Consider the following 22,029-nt stretch of genomic DNA (forward strand, 5'->3'; position numbering starts at 1 on the left):
CTTAATATTAACCGCTCCAAACTTGACTGTAAAAAATATGACTTCAGCAACCGAGTTGTCGAAGCGTGGAACTCATTACCTGACTCAGTAGTGTCAACCCCTAACCCCCAACATTTCTCCCTTAGACTATCCACTATTGACCTCTCCAGGTTCCTTAGAGGTCAGTAAGGAGCGTGCATAAGTGCACCAGTGTGCCTTCCGTCCCCTGTCCAATTGTCTCTCCTTACCTCATTTATCTTTTCTTCCTTTCAAATATGTTCACCTATACTTTTATATCTTTTCTTCTATTCTTTTCTTTATTTACATTATTACATATCTATTCTCTTCAATGTGTATTATGTATTGGACAAAATAAATGAATAAAATAAAATAAAATGTCCTATAGTCCCTCCAACACCCTGAATTTATGAAACTGCAACCTGACTGCAGAATGGATAATTTTTGGTGGGCCGGTTGTGTTGATTCTTCCTCCCTTCAATATAAGGTTGGAAATGAAAAGAAATCTGTAGGAGGTAAATGAAAATGGCTTTTCAGCTAGAAGCACATTCCCAAGACTCAAATAACCTGAAAAACGAATGCTGAAATCTTGCCATTTTGCTATCAAATATCAATTGGTGGTTTTACAAATGGAGGTGAAGGTGGGAGTTGGGGACCTTTAACAGTAGAAACGGGAGTACTTTGCTCCCATATGTACAGTTAAAAATCTATCTCCCCCCCCCCCAATAAGAGTAGGAGAGAGGGTTTGGAAAGGGAGGAAGAGGGAGGAATGGGGGAAGAGAAGGGGAAGTAGAGACAGCTCATCTGTCTGGAACCCATACCACATCTTGGACATCAACACCCTTGAAAATGTCCAAAGATACTTCACCAGAAGAGCCCTTCACTCCTCCACTCAAAACAGAATACCCTACGAAAATAGACTAACAATCCTGGGTCTAGAATGCTTAGAACTACGGCGCCTAAAACACGATTTAAGTATTGCCCACAAGATCATATGCTGCAGCGTCCTACCGGTCAATGACTACTTCAGCTTCAACCGCAACAACACAAGAGCACGCAACAGATTCAAACTTAATATTAACCGCTCCAAACTTGACTGTAAAAAATATGACTTTAACAATCGAGTTGTCGAAGCGTGGAACTCATTACCGGACTCAATAGTGTCAACCCCTAACCCCCAACATTTCTCCCTTAGACTATCCACGACTGACCTCTCCAGGTTCCTAAGAGGTCAGTAAGGGGCATACATAAGTGCACTAGTGTGCCTTTCGTCCCCTGTCCAATTGTCTTTCCTTTATCTCATATATCATATATATTTTCTTCCTTTCATATATCTTCTCCTCTATTTTTACATATTATCTTTATATATATTACTTCATGTCTATTCTCTTCCCTATGTATTGTGTATTGGACAAATGAATAAATAAAAAAATAAAATAGAAGGGAAAGAAGAGGAGGAGAGAAGAAAGGGGGAAAGGAAAGAGGGGAGAGAAGGGGTTGTGGTGGAATAACAAGGGGATATGGAATGGTAGAAGATAAAACTATATGTTTTAATTTTAGGATGAGAAATAAATTAAAATGAATGTTAAAAGGTAAATGATTATTAATGGTTAAGAAATTGCATATTTCTGTACATGTATGAGAAACAAAAATTAAAAATGTATTTTTTAAAAAATCTATCCCCTTCCATTAAACGGTTTCACCCCAATCATCTCACTTCCTTCTCATGACTGGCTCCTTCAACTATGCCAGGTCTGAGAGATCCAGGACTAGTTTCAAGAAACTTCTAATCTCGTTTATTAGGTCTAAGCTCTTTATGCCGTAAAATTCTAAATGTTTCTGTGAGCTACATTACAGAGATATCAGTTTCTGAAAGTTTTCCTTGCCTCCTTTGAAAATAACCCACAATTGTTTCTTTTGACTTTTCATTCATTTAATTTTATGCATTTCACCCTTTATACCAAATTTCATCCTTTCTTTCCCCCATGGCACATTCAGGAGATGTTTGTTTGTTTGTTTGTTTGTTTATTTAATTTTATGCCGCCCCTCTCCGGAGACTCGGGGCGGCTAACAGCAACAATAAAACAGTGTACAATAGTAATCTGATACTAAAACAATTAGAAACCCATTAATATAAAAACCAAATATACATACATACATACCATGCATAGAATTGTAAAGGCCTAGGGGGAAAGAGAATCTCAATTCCCCTATGCCTGATGGCAGAGGTGGGTTTTAAGTAGCTTATGAAATGCAAGGAGGGTGGGGGCAATTCTAATCTCTGGGGACAGTTGGTTCCAGAGGGCCGGGGCCGCCACAGAGAAGGCTCTTCCCCTGTTGGGCTGCAATTCCAATCATCCTGGCTGAGGTCACTGTGACAATGCTGGATACTTTTCCTTTGAAAACAAATTCCTTAGCTGAATTCTGACTATGTTTTATGCAGTTTATTCAGTATGGGAAGAAAAAAACCAGCAAGGGGCGGGGGGGGGGGGGTGTCTTACATATCTAACATGTGGAAGGAAGAGCTGTGAGTGAAAACAAGAAGCATTTTTAAGTAAAAGGGAAACAAGAAATTCATTTTGCACTTGGGAGAAATGAAGCTGCCCATCTTAACCCTGAGCACCCTAGAAAAAATATACTTTGGAGATACACACTCTAAGAATGCTCTGAAGATGCAATATAAAAGAAGATAAAAAAATTATTTATACACGAAATGTATAGATGCTGCAGAGCTATTTTCAATGACAGTCCAAGGACAAACTCAAATGGATCTCCTTGAAAATAAAAGTGTAGCGTTTATATATAAGCTTTTACTCATTTTAGTTCCACAATAAATGTTGTGAAAGGCTTGGTTTATTTTTATTATAATTGTTAAATGCCCATCAATAAGTTAAGTGGGCATCTTCATTTCTTTTATATTGCGGGGAAGAACTTAGCAATGCAAAGTGCTCAAATAGCCAAGTCTTTTTTCCATAGTTTTAGTATGTTACGGGTTAAAATGAGTTGTTTGTTCTTAGAGATGAAGCTCCTACCTATAAAAGCTTTTATTTATTTCCAGTTTTTTTTCTTTCTTTTTTTAAAATTGACTCACAACTAGTGTATTTCAGCTAGTTACAGTTATAAAACATATACATTCTCTTCTCCCATGTACTGTGTTTCCCCGATAGTAAGACCCCCCCGATTGTAAGACATATGGGGGGTTTCAGGGGGGTCGGCTAATATAACCCATACCCCGAAAGTAAGACATATGTCTTACTTTCGGGGAAACGCGGGGGGTATTGCTGCTGGGCCGATTGCCGAGCGGGGACGGGGCGCGGGAGGAGGCAGCACTGCACCGGACCCCTCAGGCTGCTCCGCCCAGGATGGGGCTCCTCCCGAGCCCCCGTGCGCCCCTCCGGAGGAGCCCCATCCTGGGCGGAGCGGCCTGAGGGGTCTGGTGCAGCGCTGCCTCCTCCCACGCCCCGTCCCCACTCGGCAATCGGCCCGGCGGCATTGCTGGCGTTCCAGGCGGGCCGCCCGGCAGTCCAGGTTTCATCATTCATTTATCTCGGCTCGGAAATTATGCGGGTCTTTCAATCCTGCTGCTTCTTTTTAGCTCCTTTCCTCCTTTTTTTCGGTGCCTTTCATCAGCTGATGGACCCCAAACATTGCAGACCCTGTGCTTTTCTGACTTACCCTCGTTAAGGATGGAAGGCTGAGTCAACTTTGAGCCTTCGGGAACGCGACCCTTTCAATTTTTTTCCAATATAAGACATACCCCGAAAGAAAGACATAGGGGGGCTTTTGGGGGTAAAAAGGAAGGAAGACACTGCCTTACTATCGGGGAAACACGATATATCTATATATGAAAGTTATAATAAGAAAAATAGCAACTAGTAGAAAAGGAAACAAAAATACTATTCACTGAATGGATAATTTTTAATTGCAAGATACCGGTAGTTCTTTTGCACAATGGCGCCAGTATTCATAATTAAAACACAAGGAAAAATAGATAAAGGCCCAGCTTCATATTTTTCTTTTAAGTGGTGTAAGCAGTGAAGGGCTATCAAAAATTTTACTACTACACTGTGGGCGTGGCTTATGCAGGACGCCTTGCGTTTTCTTTCAACGTCTTTCAGTGTAAATTGCATGCTCTGGGGTGGAGCTCCATTTTTGCTACTACACTGCTTTTCCCCCCTTCTGGGCAGCAGCCTACCCCTGGGTGTAAGTGGTGGGAAACTGTGTTTGTTTGTTCAATTTTTATGCCGCCCAAATCCCTAGGGACTCACAACCCAAAATATAAAAATCCAAATAATACTAAAACCTATAAAAAGAGTCGAAAAACAATCTAAATACAGTGGTACCTCGACATACGAGTTTCATTCATTCCAGACCTGAGCTCGTAAGTCGATCAACTCGTATCTGGAACGAACGCCTTTAGACTTTTTTTTTTCACGCCGAGATAACTGGAAGCAAGGAGATTCTTGCGCCATCTAGTGGAAGCTCGGCTGTATCCTGAATTTGATCTTGGGTGTCGAACAGAAATTTCGCTCGTATCCCGGCTCGTAACTTGGAATACTCGCATGTGGAGCAGCTCATATCTAGAGGTACCACTGTACAACAGCTAAACCAATGCATACCATTTACGGCCAGATCTTGATGGTTACCACCATCAGATCAACAGCCCCAGGCCTGCTGGAAAAGCCAGGACTTTACTGCTTTCTGGAAGGCCAGTAGGATGGGGGTAGTCCGGATCCCAGGAGGAAACTGGTTCCAGAGATTCGGAGCAGCCCCAGAGAAGGCCCTCCCTCGCAGACCCGCCAGCCAATAGTGTTTAGCTGATAGGACCTGGAGAAGACCAACATGGCTTAGGTCCAGACTATCTTTGAGACCGCCTTCCACCACATAGGTCGCTGGGACCTATGTGGTGGAAGGCGGTCTCAAAGATAGTCTGGCCTAAGCCAGGTAATGACTAACACCAACAAACTCCACCAGGAAGCCAAAAAATTAAACTTCCGACTGTTGAAAATTACAGTTATAAAGCCATTTGATTTGAGATCCAAAAAAGCATGTTGATGTTTAGAACAAGAAGCAGTATCCTTGAGATTTTTATCCCATCGCCCTTTTGTGTTAATGTATAGTTATATCCAGTTTTATCTGAAAGCTGAATTATTGCTTGGGATTCCAAGCGGGACATAGCTAAAGGCTTCAATATGCATCCTACTTTATGGAAGACCACCACCAAATTTAGATACACATTAACATTTACATCAACTAGAAGCCTACTTCTGCATTTGAATTTATTGTGATGGGATAAGAATAGGACATGCCTAATATATAGCTATGTAATCTTGATTAAGCCAACTGAGATAAAATTATGTTATACTTTTTGGTGCAGCTGAAAATCTATGACAGCAATTGTGTAAAAAAATCCAATGCGTCAAGATATAAATCAATAACATTTTGTGACAGAAGCAGAAGCAAAAAGAAAAAGCAGGTCATGTTAAAAAAAAAGGTGGTTACACAAACTTTAGGGTTGGTTCAGGACATACTCCAAATAAGCAACAAATTCATTTGACTGAACCACAATAAATTCATTAAATAGGTTAATCACAATTGCAATGTATTTCCACATCACTCACAACTTGTGGAATTCCAACCCAAGGGGACTAGAAGTATTGTGTCGTTGGGAAAAAATACAGCTGCATGATTTACATCAGCTAGAATATCAACCTTTTACTGATGCAAAATTTGGGATAGAGATTTTCTTTATCTAAGGCACACAGACCTTTGAAAGTCTACGGAGAGGGACGGCATACAAATCTAATTAAGATAATTAGATAGATAGATAGATAGATAGATAGATAGATAGATAGATAGATAGATAGATAGATAGATAGATAGATAGATAGAATTGTCGGCTATCAATAAAATTAACTGCCTTGGAAATGGCCCTGGGTTGGGCTGAGAGGCAAATAAGGAGCTGTGATGTTCCTTCAAATACACCAGGGTGATTCGATACAAAAATATGTAACCCTTCCCTGGTGCAGAGCTGAAGGGATTGGATACTGTAGCCTAGAGGATAATTCTCTGCCTTACAAGGCAAAGGTTGCAGGTTCAAGTCCCAGTGGGTATGGCTAGCTGATGAGGCCAAAATAAGGCCAAAATAGGTCTATCCTAGTCTCCCTTAATTTTCAAATTCAGCAAAAAAAAACATGTGACATATATAGATAGATAGATAGATAGATAGGTAGGTAGGTAGGTAGGTAGGTAGATATAGATATAGAGAGATAGAGAGATAGAGAAAGAAAGAAAGAAAGAAAGAAAGAAAGAAAGAAAGCAAGCATGAAATCCACCAGGTTCTGACAGGTTCTAGAGAACCAGTAGTGGAAATTTTGAGTAGTTCAAAGAACCAGTAGTGGAAATTTTGAGTAGTGCAGAGTACCAGGAGTAGAGATTATGAGTAGTTCAGAGAACCAGTAGCAGAAATTTTGAGTAGTTTGGAGAACCGGCAAATACCACCTCTGGCTGGCCCTAGAGTGGGCTGGGAATGGAGATTTTGCAATATCCTTCCCCCAGGAGTGGGGAAGGAATGGGGATTTTGCAATATCCTTCCCCTGCCACACCCACCAAGCTAAGCCCATCAAGCCACGCCCACAGTAGTTAAAATAAAGAAGGCTTTCCCCACTGGTATTTATCCATGTTAAAGCCTAACAAGGCTTCTATAGCTTTCACAGCAGTATCTAAAACTCTTCAAGGCTTACATTGATTCCAATGTTATCAGCTATAATCAACTATGTAGCTCTATCTTTACAATTACAGATAGTGCAAAATAGCATTTGATGACATCCATTACGGAGTTCTTCCAGATTCTGGTACAGTCCCAGCTTTGGCACAAGAAGAACACACCCCACCCCACTTGCCCTATCAAATGACAGGTAGGGCATTTACAATCTATATTTGTACCACTGCCATTTTATCCTTAACAGGAAAACCCATTTTGGCTCAGCAAATGCCATCTCAAAAGCTACAACATATTACTTTGTGATTCAAGAGGTGGCCTCTCCTGTCACTGGTGGGACTTTCTGACTTGCCCCTAATTCAAGGCTGCCATTGTCACTACATGGCAATGTGATGAGGAAAAAGAGGTTGGAATGCAAAATTGCTGGTTTGTCAGCATTTAAAATCCCAAGAGTTTCCAAGAAAGGATGTCTGCTGCAGAAACCTTTAAGAATTTAAATGCATTTACAGTAGTACCCCTAGATACGAGCATAATTCGTTCCAGAAGGGAGCTTGTATGTCGAGGCAACTCGTATCTCGAACAAATAACTTTAGACGCTGTTTTTCCCCTCCGAGATAACCAAAAGCAAGGATTCTTGCGCCACCTAGTGGACGCTCGGCTCGTATCCCGAATTTGAGCTCGGGACTAGAACAGAAATGTCTCTCCCCTCGTGGCTCGTATGTTGAAATACTCGCATGTAGAGCAGCTCGTATCTAGAGGTACTACTGTATTTGTTTCTTTTTTTAAATAACTGACCTCCTCAATGCATAGTTTCCTTTCAAGATACTGGTGTTTTGTTTTGTTTTAAACAGACATGGATATTCGTTCACAAAAAGCTGACTGTAACAGAGAGTAGAGTGGAATATGACCATTTTTTTTTCCAATGTAGGAAAAACACAATAGAAAGTTTGTTCAGGAACAAACTAAGCAGAACTTGAGGCAGGGGAACAAGGCACCCAATTTGGAGCCTATATACCAGTGATGGGCAACACACGCGCACACACACACACGCTGCCTTTCTCAATCTTTCCCTCTTTCTTTCTTGCTCTCTCTCACTCTCTCTTCCTTCCTATCTTCTCTCTCTCTTTCTCTCTCTCTCTCTCTCCCTTCCTTTCTTCTCTCTTCCTTCCACTTTTTTCTCTTTTCCTTCCTTCCCCTATTCCCCTCTCTTCCTCCCTTTCTCTCTCCCTCTCATTCACTTTTCTCTCCCTTCCTTCCCTCCCTCCTTCTGTCCTCTCCTCTTTCCCTCCCTCTCTTTCCCTTCTTTCTCTCCACATCTCCGGCGTGCAGCTGGCTTTGCTGACCGGCACAAGTCTCAAGCCAGCTGCCCCGGAAAGCCAGGAAGGTCCTCCTGCCCCCCCCCCCCGCCGAAAAAAACCCGGAGGTCTACCGCCACCAGCCTGAGCCTCCCGTTGCTCCACTTGGCTTCGCTGTGGACCTCCGTTGTGTTTTCGGAGGGAGGGAGCGGCGGGAAAGCCCTGTGCTGGCCAGGAAAGCTGGCTTTCCGAGAAAGCAGCGCGCTTTCTTACAACTTTCTTTCTTACAACTCTTTCCTGGGCAGGGGGAAGGGAGGAGGCCTGCAACCCCTCCCCTCGCTCCCAGCGGCCCCTGCGAGCCAACCACCGTTCGATGCTTGGCACCACGCCAATCAGCTGGGAGGCGGTGTTCTCGCCCCTCCCAGCCATAGCAAATATCGGCGGGGTGAAAATCACCCGGCCTCTTAATTAAGGGGAGAGGAAAAATAATAATAATTGCGGTTGCAATTGCACTCCCTAAAGCTCCGTTTCTCCGGCGACCGCGTGTCACCAAAAATGGCTAGGCGTGTCAGTGGTGACACGCGTGTCATAGGTTCGCCATCACTGCTATATACTATAGAATTACAGCAGGAAAGCATGGACTGCCCAACAATTACGCTCAGCTATTAGTCACGAAGTAGTTAAAGCACAAAAATTGGTATCTTGATATTCAAGATCTGCAAACAGCCCCTGATAAATTGAGTTTTGGATTCGGTGAGGAAGACTTGAGAGAATGAAAGCCTAACCATTTTGCAAGACCACAGTGGATGTTCATATACCCATTCGCACACATACAGGCTCCTTCATGTTAAAAAAAAAAGGCTAAACAATGTAATGAAAGAAATGTCTTTTGAGAAAAAGAAAGTAAACATAATCAATAAGATGGTCCTGAAGGCTAATTTTACAAACAATGAGTATTATATGTAATAGACAGATTCAGAAGAGGAACATAACATGATTTGGAGATTTCAGTTAGAGCAGTGTTTCCCAACCTTGGCAACTTGAAGATATTTGGACTTCAACTCCCAGAATTCCCCAGCCAGCTAATGAAGATATTTGGATATTTGGACCCCAGCCAGCTAAAAAAGATATTTGAACTTCAACTCCCAGAATTCCCCAGCCAGCTAATGAAGATATTTGGATATTTGGACCCCAGCCAGCTAATGAAGATATTTGGACTTCAACTCCCAGAATTCCCCAGCCAGCTAATGAAGATATTTGGATATTTGGACCCCAGCCAGTTAATGAAGATATTTGGACATCAACTCCCAGAATTCCCCAGCCAGCTAATGAAGATATTTGGATATTTGGACCCCAGACAGCTAATGAAGATATTTGGACTTCAACTCCCAGAATTCCCCAGCCAGCTATGCTGGCTGGGGAATTCTGGGAGTTGAAGTCCAGGTATCTTCAAGTTGCCAAGGTTGGCAAACACTGATTTAGAGCATAGCAAAGTTTACTTCAGTTAATGGATCCAGAATCTGAGTATAAAAGATATGGTGTCTGTTAAAAAATAACAAATTAAAAATGACTTACCTTGACTATGCCACGGATGTGCATTTTTGCTATCATCTCTGCCGTGTAGAGAAACATCAGCAACGTATCAAGAGCAAAGGTCACATACTGAAGGGGAGGATAATGTTCAAAGGTCTTTGGGGTATTCATGCACACCGAAATAACACTGATAATGGCACAGATGCGCAGCAAGGAATGCACCCACTGAGGAATATAAAACAGCAATAAAGTTTTTATCAACTCGTACAACTACGAATACTTTTCGGTGTTGTTTCATATCTAACAGTTCAAATTAGCATCCTGAATGCAAAACAAAAAAAATAGTTTAGGTATTGAAGGCTTTTACTGCTAAAAACACCTACTATTATAACATAAAAATTGAATGAATGAATGAGTGAATAAATGAATGAATGAATGAATGAATGAATGAATGAATGAATAAATAAATATGCTGTAAAGGGAATTAAGACAGTAATTCTTCCACCCTAATGGAGGGTGGAAGGATAGCAATAAATGGACAATCCAGAATTGGTACTGGTACATGGTGGACCACATCCACTTCGAAATTATGGAAATAAGATTAAATAACTTTGATGAAAATAAATTGGAGAAGCTGATGGCACGATGGAATAAGGTGAAAAATTATATCTTAAGTAGAATTTGTGACGACAATGTGAAAAATAAATTCCAATCACTTTTTGTATGTAAAGAAATGTAAACCAGAGCCAAGGAAGAAATTGAAACTTATTGCAAATAATTTAATCCCCTAAATGGTGGTGGGGTTTATTGGTGTTGGGCACTTTTTCTTTAAGAATTTTTTTGTTTGTTTGTTGTAATAAAAAATTAATAAATATATATATATATATTTTAAAAAGACAGTAATTCTTGCTCATTTTGGGCCTTTAGCACTTTTTTGGGTTTGTGTATTTTTCTAAGTCCATTTATATAAAGGGTACCATGTAGATGAGATACTATATTTTTCGGAGTACAAGACACACCCCCCCCCCCCTAAAATAGGTTGAAAATGTAGGTGCGTCTTATACGTCGAATGCAGCCATTTTTGCTGTCCTGAAGCCTTGTCCTCGCTCCCCATTTTGGGACAAAGGGTCTGGGAAGCCTGCAGAACGCTCCTGGGTGATGGGGAATGGAGAAACTGCCTCAATTTTTGTGCAAAAAAATGGGTGAAAATGGCCCATTTTGCATAAAATGGGGGCATTTTTGCCAGCACTCAACACCCAGGAGCTCCCTGCAGGCTGCCCAGACCCTTTGCCCATCCAATTTTTGTGGAAAAACAGCCAAAAAATTGGCCCATTTTTGCAAAAACGGGGCTGTCTTTGCCTTCTAATTACCCCATCTAGCATGACTGAAGGAGGAATTCTGGGAGTTGAAGTCCACTAGTCTTAAAACTGCCATGTTTGAAGACCCCTGGGTTAGGGATTAGGGGTGCAGGGGTATTAAAACTTGACAAGTTTAAGACCTGTGGGCTTCAACTCCCATTCCTGAGATAGCATGACTGGAGGAAGAATTCTGGGAGTGGAAGTCCACAAGTTTAATGTCAAGTTTGAAGTTTGTAAAAAGTGTACATGGTTTTAAAAACTACACGTTAGTAAAAAGTATTCTGCTACACTGGTATTTTATTGAACAATATATTACTACATCATTTGGTATAAAATCTCGGTGCATCTTATACTCTGGTGCATCTTATACTCCGAAAAATACGGTAATTTCCCCTTTCCCTCTGCACAAAGTTTAGAATAATTTGCATTGCAGTGGTTTAGGACAATCAGCACCTCATTCCATTTTTCATTTGTTTAAAGTCATGAAATTGTTGCCCTCTTCTCTACTCTCCTAGCTCTCAGTTGGGTCCTCCAATAAAAATGCAGATGTGTTTTTTTTAACCATTTAATTGTGTTTTTCCTGTTTTTTGAACAGTTGTATTATTTGATTTTCTTTTTAAAACAGCCCTTTTAAATATGTTGTATGTAACACGGGGCTGGCATATTTCCATGTTTCTTTTTGGCTTCCTTATTGTCACTAGTGAATTTGATAGTGAGTTTGTATACTTGATTTTCCCTTTTCTTAATGGAATGTGATAATTGTGTTGCAAGTGTCACATTCAGAACTCAGAATTTTTTTCAGATTAATTTTTAATATTAACAGTGATCTGGTTTCTGGTAGAAGTTTAGTAATTACAAATAACTCTCATTAAATGCATCATTTCATGAATAAAGCAACTCTGTTTATTTCTCTGCTCTCCTGTACTTCAACACATTCCAGACATCACTCGGTCTGTTATCTCTCTCTTAGCCGCATTTCTCACATTCCTTTTCCTGCTTCACTTAGACAAGATTTCTTTCCTAACTACATAGTTTTTAAAAAAACCAGCAGCACTGACTAAATACAATACAAAATACTTTGGCTTACTTTAGCGTGGTGAAAACACATCCATATTTCTTTTCAGCAAATATATTCTTCTCCACTAGCCCCCTGACATGCCAAATACATCACTACAATATTTAACCCATTCCTCTCCTTAATATCTTCTTCCAGACCTCTGTTCTCTATGTTTTTGGGCCCTTCTGAATTTAGGGTTAACCCAGCGAGCGTCTGATTCTCCCTCACTAGATCCTGAACTCACAGCCCCATCCTGTGGCTGGCCTCCCACCTGTTCTACTACCTGTAACCCCCCCCCCCACTACTACATAAACACTATCTGAATCCGAGTCCTCAATATCTTCATCATCCTCCAACTGATCAGGAGTATGTACAACAAACAGTATACTTTTGTTCATGTTAGACTGGATTTATGCAAAGTATATAAAAAAGAAAGGAACTGAAAATGAAATAGTAAAACTGAACTGGCCACTGAAGGAATGTCGATATAACGATTTGTTCATACCAGAAATGAAGGAAAAGTTCAAAAAGCAATTCACAAAGGCCTTATTTAGAAGTTTAAGTAGATAATTTCCATTGATTATAGCAAAACCAATGGAACATAACAATGCTTAATTGCAGCTTTATATTATTATTATTATTATTATTATTATTATTATTATTATTATTATTATTATTATGTTATTAAGTATTGTTAAGTTCTATTGATTTTGCTACAATCAATGGAAATTACCTACTTAAATTTCTCCCGATGGGTAAATGAAAGTATGTGCTTACATTTCTGTTATTGGAATTCGGTGAATTTTGAAAAGATACTTTGTTATTGGGAACAACTAAATAAGAACTTCTAATCCATAATATGACAGAATGAATCAATAGTTAATGATGACTAAATGAAGAAAGAGATGGGCGGCTTACAACCAAATACAATAATATAAATACAGTACTTCTTAAATATAAAATATAAAACTCCTTAAAAACAGCACAAAACAATTTTAAACCCACAATTAACAATCAAAACAACAAAAAACCCATACATGTCTTTCCTGGTTGCATCATATCATTTAATCATATCATTTAACCATATAAAGGTAAGAAAGTTAAGGTAGTGTGTCATACTTACTGGTTTGTTAATCCACAGGATATCTGCATTGTCTGATAAGGATTCATCAGGACCAAAATCTGTTACAGGCTGGGCTTCTACCCTAGAACTCTGTTTCCTTTTCAGCATACTGAAATTTTCTTTGTTTATATAAAACTGTGAAATGTCCTTTAAAAAAAGGAAAGGGGAAAAAAATCATGCTGCTATCTGCCTGACAAGATTAAAGATTATGACATTTATCCAGATATCTGATTTATAAACTATGGAAATAAAAGGCCACTACAGATTTGACTTTACTAGATTAGGCAAGTACATGACAGTCAATGTACTTTACATTATCACTGTCTTTTTTTCTTCATTTACTACTAATACTTACTACCAATTCCCTCAACACTAGCAAACACTAGCAAACTATTTACTAAGTCTGCACTACCATTTCTACTAGTTTTTTCTCATCATTCCTATCACTCATTTCCACTTATGACTGTAACTTGTTGCTGTATCCTTAAGATTTTTATTAATATTGATTGTTTCTTGACTGTTTATTTGTACCCTATGACAATCATTAAGTGACAATCAATCTTGATTCTTGACAAATATATATATTTTTAATGTACACTGAGAGCGTATGCACCAAAGACAAATTCCTTGTGTATCCAATCTCACTTGGCCAATAAAGAATTCTATTCTATTCTATTCTATTCTATTCTACTCTTATTTCATTCTTCGCACTAACAAAAAAAAATTAGATGGGAATAATTTGTTATCAGAAGTTTGCATGTCACACCTTTTAAGCCATCTAAATTCTTAGTTTATGAATACTAGATTACTTGGGAAGAAAGAAAAAAAGAATACCTTGAGCCTAAGTATGAACAACATGCTAAGGAAATCATTTATTGTTTTGCCATAAGAGTTTCCACTGGGAGTTGGTACAGATATTTAACAAGCTGTATGGATGCATGTTTAAAATAGACATGTATACAGTAGTCCCTCACCTATCGCTGGTGTTACATTCCAGACCCGGCCGTGATAGGTGAAATCCGCAATGGGGAATTTATCGACTGATAGTACTTATTTAAGTATTTATATTGTAATTGTTTGGTAAGTTTTCATTGTTTTAAGTGTTTATAAACCCTTCCCACACAGCATTTATTTTAGATACAGTATTTAAATACAGTATTTACAATTTTAGATATATTTTTTTTGAAAAACCTGCCGATCGCATTGAGCGGGCTGTTTAAATCTGCTGATCGACTTCCTCAGAAACCCGCGAACCAGCGAAGATCCGCGAATGATTTTTCTCATTAATATTTCTTGAAAACCCGCGATGAAGTGAAGCCACAGTAGGTGAAGCGCGGTATAGCAAGGGACTACTGTACATAGACAATCCAAATATTGTTGTATTTTGCTATCCATTTGATTACCAAAAGTGGCCACTGAGCAGCTGTTTGCCACCACCACCAAAATTAAGTGGCAGATATTTTAAAGAATGTCTACACAAAATCTGCAAGTTAAGTGTAAGCAGACGGACTATTCATAACAAGCCAGAATTTCTATCCAGCGGAGTGCTACGACAGAAGATAATTGATGTATCAAGATGCTTTCGTCACATCTCAGCCATGTCATTGGTACACTGTTATTAATTATTGCTTTAACATTTATTATTCATTATTGTAGCTTATTTGAAAAGCTGAAGGAAAGCGGGATTATAGATTTGAATAAGATCTTTTGTTGCTTGTCTATAAAATTTGTGGTACAAAAACATTAAAAATAATCCTCTTTACCATATTTGGCTTTTTCTGAGCAGATTTTAGCTATTACACAAACCGTGGTTTACATTATCGCTTGCACGTGAAAAAATTATTGAATGAAAAGCATTTTACCCTTTAGCAAAAGTAAATAGTGCTGTGTTGAAAAATTCAAAGCCGTTTATCCATATGTTACAGCAGTTTTCAATAGAAAACACCTGGATACCAGCTGAATTGAACTGGCTGACAGGAAATCTAATATTAATTCTGCTGATGTGTTCAGGAGAACAGAAATACCAAAAGGTTTGGATTAGCAGGAATAGATAGATTTGTGGAAGACGTTTTACATATTATAGCAGAGGTCCCCAAACTTTTTACACAGGGGGCCAGTTCACTGTCCCTCGGACTGTTGGAGGGCCAGACTATAAAAAAAACCTATGAACAGATTCCTATACACACTGCACATTTCTTTGTCTTCACATTCCTATACACACTGCACATTTCTTTGTCTCTCTCTCTCTCACTCTCTTTCTTTCTCTCTCTCTTGCTTTCTTTCTGTCTCTTGCTCTCTGTCTCTTTCTTGCTATCTCTCTTCCTCTCTCCCTTTCTCTCTCCTTCTCTTTCTCCCCCTTCCTTCCTTCCCACCCTCCCTTCCCTCCCTCCTTCCTCTCCACTCTTTTTCCTTCTCTTTCCCTTTTCTTTCTTTCTCTCCACTTCTCTGTCTCTCTCTTTTCCCTCTTTCACCCTCCCTCTTCTCTCCCTGCAGAGCACTCACCCAACAAGCTTCCACCTTCTGACCCCAAACTCCCATTCAATCCCCATTCAGAAAACGGGAGTTAGCAACTCAAAGAGGAGGAGGAGGCGGGTGTGTGCGTGGATGTGTGTGTGTTGTGCCCAGCTTGGCTTTCGGCAAGCCGTACTTTACCTCGGGTGAGATGAGATTGAAGGGGACATTCTCACTGCTTTTCCAGTGCGGCCTTCGAAAAGACCCACGGGCCAGATAAATGGCCTCAGCGGGCCGCATGTGGCCCACGGGCCATAGTTTGGGGACCGCTGTATTATAGGAATGAATGTGTGGAATTAGAAAAGATAACAAAAGTACTTCCAAATAACTGTGATGAATATAATTTTTTTTGTAGCTATACTTAATGCTAATTAAGCTAAAAGTGAACCATGCTATACTAATGTGAAAAAGAACTAACAGGAACTCATTCTTTTTCTATAGATTTGACAATCTAAAAATAGTAGACGGCTTTCTAAATTGCTTCTTCCTATACCTTCATTTCTTTCATTTAAAACTGGAAAACTGTAGCATAATGTTGGTTGACCTACGGCAATTTTAAACCAACTTCTTTCTGACAGGTAGAATTATGGTTAGTAAATCCCCATTAAACTGCAATTTGGACATAATCATATAAAATTATGATATATTCAAATGAGAGAAGTGGCAAGAAAAGAACACGAGGTACTATTATTCATTCTCCCCAAAGTTTATGAAACTAGAAACTGGGTCCAAAAACTCACATAACATTTTACCTTAATTTTAAACTTATGAATGCTTAAAATCTGAAGTGATTTTTATAACTGTCTTAAACAAGCATTTCATTTTAAAAATATTGGTCCTACATAACATTTATGTGTATAAACATTTAGCTATCTTCGGATATCATAGATTCTTGGCACTCTTAGAATTGTGAACGCTGGAAATTATAAACTCAATCTATTAAAGAAATACTAGATAGAGAAGAATTATTTAACTCATTAAATAATGATTAGATTGATGTTTTGTAATGTCCTGGATCTATTTTTCCTGCTTCTTTGAAGATGGGAATCACATTAGCTCTTTTCCAAATTTCAGGTAGCAATAGCACTATAGCAATGTGATAAAATTATTGATCAGTCTCTCTCTCTCTCTCTCATGCTCTCTGAATATATATGAGATAAATGTGTATATAAAAATTTGCTTTCCCCATCCCTACATGATAACTACAAATGAATATTAAAAAGATGGCTTCACCACTAACGTATCTTGTTGCAGTGGATGTGGAGTAAGCACATGGACACAGAAGTGGGATTTATGGGTCACATTTATTAATAACTTAGGACCTGCAGAGGTAAAACAAAAGGGGGCGGAACTACCATTCAAAAACCTTTCTGAGCAACTATAGGGCAAAAGCCACCTGCTGAGCAAGGGAGGGTCCCCTTGAACTTGGACTTGAACTTGACCCTCCCTTGCTCCATGCCACGCACATGCATGTGGGGAGGCTCACCCACCCAGTCAGTCGTCTCTGGGCATGTGGTGGGTGAGCCCCAAGGGCATCTCGCCTTCATATCTGGGCCGGCCTAGCCTTGGAACCATGGCGGGGACCGGCCCGTCACCTTTCAAAAGGTGCCCAAAGGAGATCACACAGTTGCTGTTACTTCCAATTTTCTGCTCCTTACCGCCTCCCCGTGACTGTAGGGATAAAAGATAAGTAAATAAAAATTGCTGGCCGAATTGACCTAATCCTATCGGATAAAATTGCTGGATACCCCCTTAGCCGTCAAGCATGGGGGAACTGAAACATCTCCCCCTGGGCACGTTTAATTTATGCATGGTATGTCTGTGTGTGTGACTGTTAGCATATGGGGTTTTTTAAATATTTAAATATTTTAAATTTGCCTGATTGCTTATGATTTGTTTTTACATGTTGTGAGCCGCCCCGAGTCTTCGGAGAGGGGCGGCATACAAATCTAAGTAATAAAATAAATAAATAAATAAATAAATAAACCAACCCCTCACCAACTACCAGTGTGGAGTAGGTGAAAAAACGGCCGAGAACTAAAGCGTTACCACCGCCAAAAATTCCTACTCGGCCCCCGTAGGCGACCACCAGTCACACTGCATAAAGGGATGGCGGGTGGCGAGCCAGGACAGTGGCAACAAAGAAAGAGGAGATGAGTGGCGCACCACCCCCTTTTATACGGGGGATGCCACTCGCCTCCTGGAAGCACGTCATGCCCCATGACGCGTGCAGAGCATGCTGGGAATGGGGGGGTGCATCATCCGCGCATGCCTCCTACACCCCCCCGTTCTCCAGACAATGCCGCCAGGCTCCGTTGTGCTCCCGCCACCACTGCAAACGCCACCGGCCTAAAGGCAGCCAACGGCTCCTTCTGTAAGCCAAGTAGAGCCGTGATGGTGAAACTATGGCATAGGTGCCATAGGTGGGATATGGAGCCATATCTGAGGGCATGCAAGGTTTTGCCCTATGTCAGCTCCAGCGCGCATATGTGCTGGCCAGCTGATTTTCAGCAAGACAGGAGAGGCCATTTTCACATTCGCAAAACTGCATTTATCAGTATGAGTTTACAGCAAAGTCCTGGATGGTTTTGTAGATTATATCCCTGTTTAAAACAAGAAGACCTCTAACTCTAAGTTTGCATTTGCAAAAATCTCAGAGTCTTAAAAAAAATCAGGAAGAAGTTTCCTCTTGGAAAACCACATTCAGATCGTTTCTGGATTTCGTGAAACTATATGGAGCTCCCTGACTTCATGAGAACAAGCATGACACACAATTTCCAATGTTCAGTTTCCATGGGAGCAACAGTGTAATTTGGAATGCAGAGAGGAGAGAAAGAAGAAACAACAGAAACGATACCTATCTTGATACACTTTTGATAATGAGAAATGTCTGAATAACACTGTTTAGTGATTGAAGAATTCAGAACTTGGCAATTAGGATAATGAATGAATCAAAGATAATTACACTGAAAGGGCATGTTCTGCTTTTGGTCTTTGTGATCTTAAACCTCATTTTAATCTAGTGAGAGTACAAGGGAAGAACCATACGGTAGCCTAATTCAATTCCCTTTCCAGCATACTCGAAATATTAACACGATGACATGAATATCTGAACTATGCAATGTTAATAAAACAATAGAACTATAATTCTGAAAACTGGTCTTGTTTAAATATGTCGACTCTTTTCTAAAAACATGAGATAAAACATGTACACTATTATGTGTGGGTTAACTATCCATATCTCCAAGAACGCCCTCTGGTAGATATGATGAGACAGCCTACGTGCCTGATTAGGCAACCCGCTCCTTTGATTAATTTAAGGAAATAATTACTTGTTCACTCTTCCGTTAACCTAAGGCAGGGGTAGGCAAAGTTGGCTCTTCTATGACTTGTGGACTTCAACTCCCAGAATTCCTGAGCTAGCATGATTGGCTCAGGAATTCTGGGAGTTGAAGTCCACAAGTCATAGAAGAGCCAACTTTGCCTAAGGTAATTAAAACACTTTGTCTTTGTCTAGAGCAGTGATGGTGAACCTTTTTTGGTTCATGTTCCCTCTTCCCTATGCATGCACACCCCTCCGCACTGCCCCCTGTGCATATGCACAATATCCCCACCCCCCACACATGCACACAAGCCTCACTGGAGCCTGGGACAATGAAAAAACTGGCAAACAGGCAAACCAGAAGTTTGGAAAAACAGACTTCTGGTTTGCCTGTTGGGCCGTTTTTTGCACTCTGGGGCTTCCCTGAAGTCTCAGAGGCTGAAACGGCCTTTCTCAAGGCTGAAACTCAGCTGGCCAGCGCACGCATGCATGCGGGAGCTGACATAGGACAATGTCTCGCATGCCCTCTGATATGGTTCTGCATTTCACCTATGGCTCACATGCCATAGGTTCGCCATCACTGGTCTAGAGTAAAAAAGTTAATTAAGACATTTCTGTTTAGTTAGCAATCGTATCTTAAAATGATTTGTCTGTATACTATGTGTTACATATTAACTATTTATTTGTAGTAACTAGATAAAATTAATACTTTATACTTGTATACACAAGAAACTTGTTATAAATAATAACTACAAATCCAGAGAGAGAGAGAAAGAAAGACAGACAGACAGACAGACAGACAGACAGACAGAAAGAAAGAAAGAAAGAAAGAAAGAAAGAAAGAAAGAAAGAAAGAAAGAAAGAAAGCAAATGCTTCTGAACATGAGAAAAATATATTTCCAACCTGGACAAAGCATTGTTCAAAAATCATGCCTTTGTGTCTGTGATTTCTACAATTATGTCTCATTCATTTCAACATGTTCGGACATACATTACTTAAGAATTTATGCAATTTAACTTGGCTTTACTTTTATTTTTAATGAACCATTTCAATAACTCAAGGACAATTCATGAACTTTTTTTTGTTTAACTTCAGTTTTGTCCTACAATATTGGTTCAATGATACAGCTCAACACTGGCTCAATTTGGGTGACTTTGGGTCAGTCAATCTGTTTTAGCCCTACTCACCTCACAGAATTATTTTGGCGGGGGGAAATAGGAGGAAAAAGGAGTCTTAGATATGCTTGATTTATTTGAAGAAGTAAAGATGGGATATAAATAAACAATTACATTAAATAAAAAAATAAGCACTATCCCAATAGATGAATCTTCCATTTGAATTAATAGTGAGAAAACATGTATTACATTTCTTATCGAATGATCACTTCACCCTTTTGATGTGCTTTATTTTTAAATAAATAAAACATACTATCTTTCTATCTAATCTATCTATCTATCTATCGTCTATCTATCTATCTATCTATCTATCTATCTATCTATCTATCTGTCGTCTATCTATCTATCTATCTATCTATCTATCGTCTATCTATCTATCTATCTATCTATCTATCTATCTATCTATCTATCTATCTATCTATCTATCGTCTATCTATCTATCTATCTATCTATCTATCGTCTATCTATCGTCTATCTATCTATCTATCTATCTATCTATCTATCTATCGTCTATCTATCTATCTATCTATCTATCTATCGTCTATCTATCTATCTATCTATCTATCTATCTATCTGTCGTCTATCTATCTATCTATCTATCGTCTATCTATCTATCTATCTATCTATCGTCTATCTATCTATCTATCTATCTATCTATCGTCTATCTATCTATCTATCTATCGTCTATCTATCTATCTATCTATCTATCATCTATCTATCTATCTATCTATCTATCTATCTATCTATCTATCGTCTATCTATCTAATCTAATCTAAATAAAAAGGTAGAATATTTAAAAATGTTCATCACTGATGTTTTTTGCCTGTCTTCTTAGAAAGATGGCTTTTGTGTAAATCTCTCATCATTTTATCTCCACAATGTTTCTATTGGATAACTAACTAAAAGAGGGAATGGCTGAAGCAGAGAAACCAACAAATTCTATATAACACATTTTACACAAGCTTAAATGAAGACCATGAAACCATATCACAGGACAAATAGGCAGAAAACCAGCAAACGGTATCCATTTGATTAATTTTTTAAAAGCTGAATATACCAACTTCTGCCTCAAAGAGGCTGCCATTGCATGGGCCTAGTTGGGAATCATGAATGAAGACAAATATGCATTTCCTAGTATAATGTTGCAGGAACCAAACTGGGTCAGTACTAGGACCAGAGGTTTGGTCTTCTGAGCTTCTGGGCTCATCTGGAGCCCATCTTCACCAGAATGTGCCATTAAGTCTAGGACTTCCAGGTCCTAGTCCATCCATACTCTCTCATTGGTAACTCGTCATCAAATATGAAATAGCTGGGCATTTCTTAATGATCAGTTGCACTGATAACAGGCCAGTTGTGCCTACTAGATGTACTATTCCTTGCATAAGTCTAAGGTCACATGGTTGGGCACGCCCAGATGTGACCCAAAGCCACATATGGGTGCTCAGTTCACGTTATGCTGTTAGCATAAGTTAGCATGAGTTTTGAACCCTATGCTTTGCAAACACAGAGCTTTGGATAGGCCTGAAGGCCTGGGAAAATTCTAGCTTGTAGCAAAATGTAACAGGAGCGTATTTGCTGACACCTTAAAGCCTACTGCCAAGACTTCCCTAGATTTTGCCTTTGAATTTTGCAACATCATGAATGTTGTACTGTTCATTGTGTATAGAAACATAGAAACATAGAAGACTTACGGCAGAAAAGACCTCATGGTCCATCTAGTCTGCCCTTATACTATTTCCTGTATTTTATCTTACAATGCATATATGTTTATCCCAGGCATGTTTAAATTCAGTTACTGTGGATTTACCAACCACGTCTGCTGGAAGTTTGTTCCAAGGATCTACTACTCTTTCAGTAAAATAATATTTTCTCATGTTGCCTTTGATCATTCCCCCAACTAACTTCAGATTGTGTCCCCTTGTTCTTGTGTTCACTT

At 39.5% G+C, this 22,029-nt stretch overlaps 1 protein-coding gene across 1 annotated transcript in view; it reads right to left on the reverse strand.

Annotated features, from left to right (window-relative positions):
- The window catches only part of NALCN (sodium leak channel, non-selective), a 309,533-nt gene that overhangs the window by 276,690 nt on the left and 10,814 nt on the right, over positions 1 to 22,029 (reverse strand). Inside the window, exons 2-3 of the mRNA XM_070751235.1 lie at positions 13,085 to 13,231; positions 9,589 to 9,771 (exon numbers count right to left, since the gene is read on the reverse strand). Of these exons, the coding sequence (XP_070607336.1) occupies positions 9,589 to 9,771; positions 13,085 to 13,192 (291 nt within the window). The 5' untranslated portion in view covers positions 13,193 to 13,231. The remainder of the gene's footprint in view (positions 1 to 9,588; positions 9,772 to 13,084; positions 13,232 to 22,029) is intronic.

The sequence above is a fragment of the Erythrolamprus reginae genome, chromosome 4 (genome assembly GCF_031021105.1).
Source record: "Erythrolamprus reginae isolate rEryReg1 chromosome 4, rEryReg1.hap1, whole genome shotgun sequence".
Classification (NCBI taxonomy): Eukaryota; Metazoa; Chordata; class Lepidosauria; order Squamata; family Dipsadidae; genus Erythrolamprus; species Erythrolamprus reginae.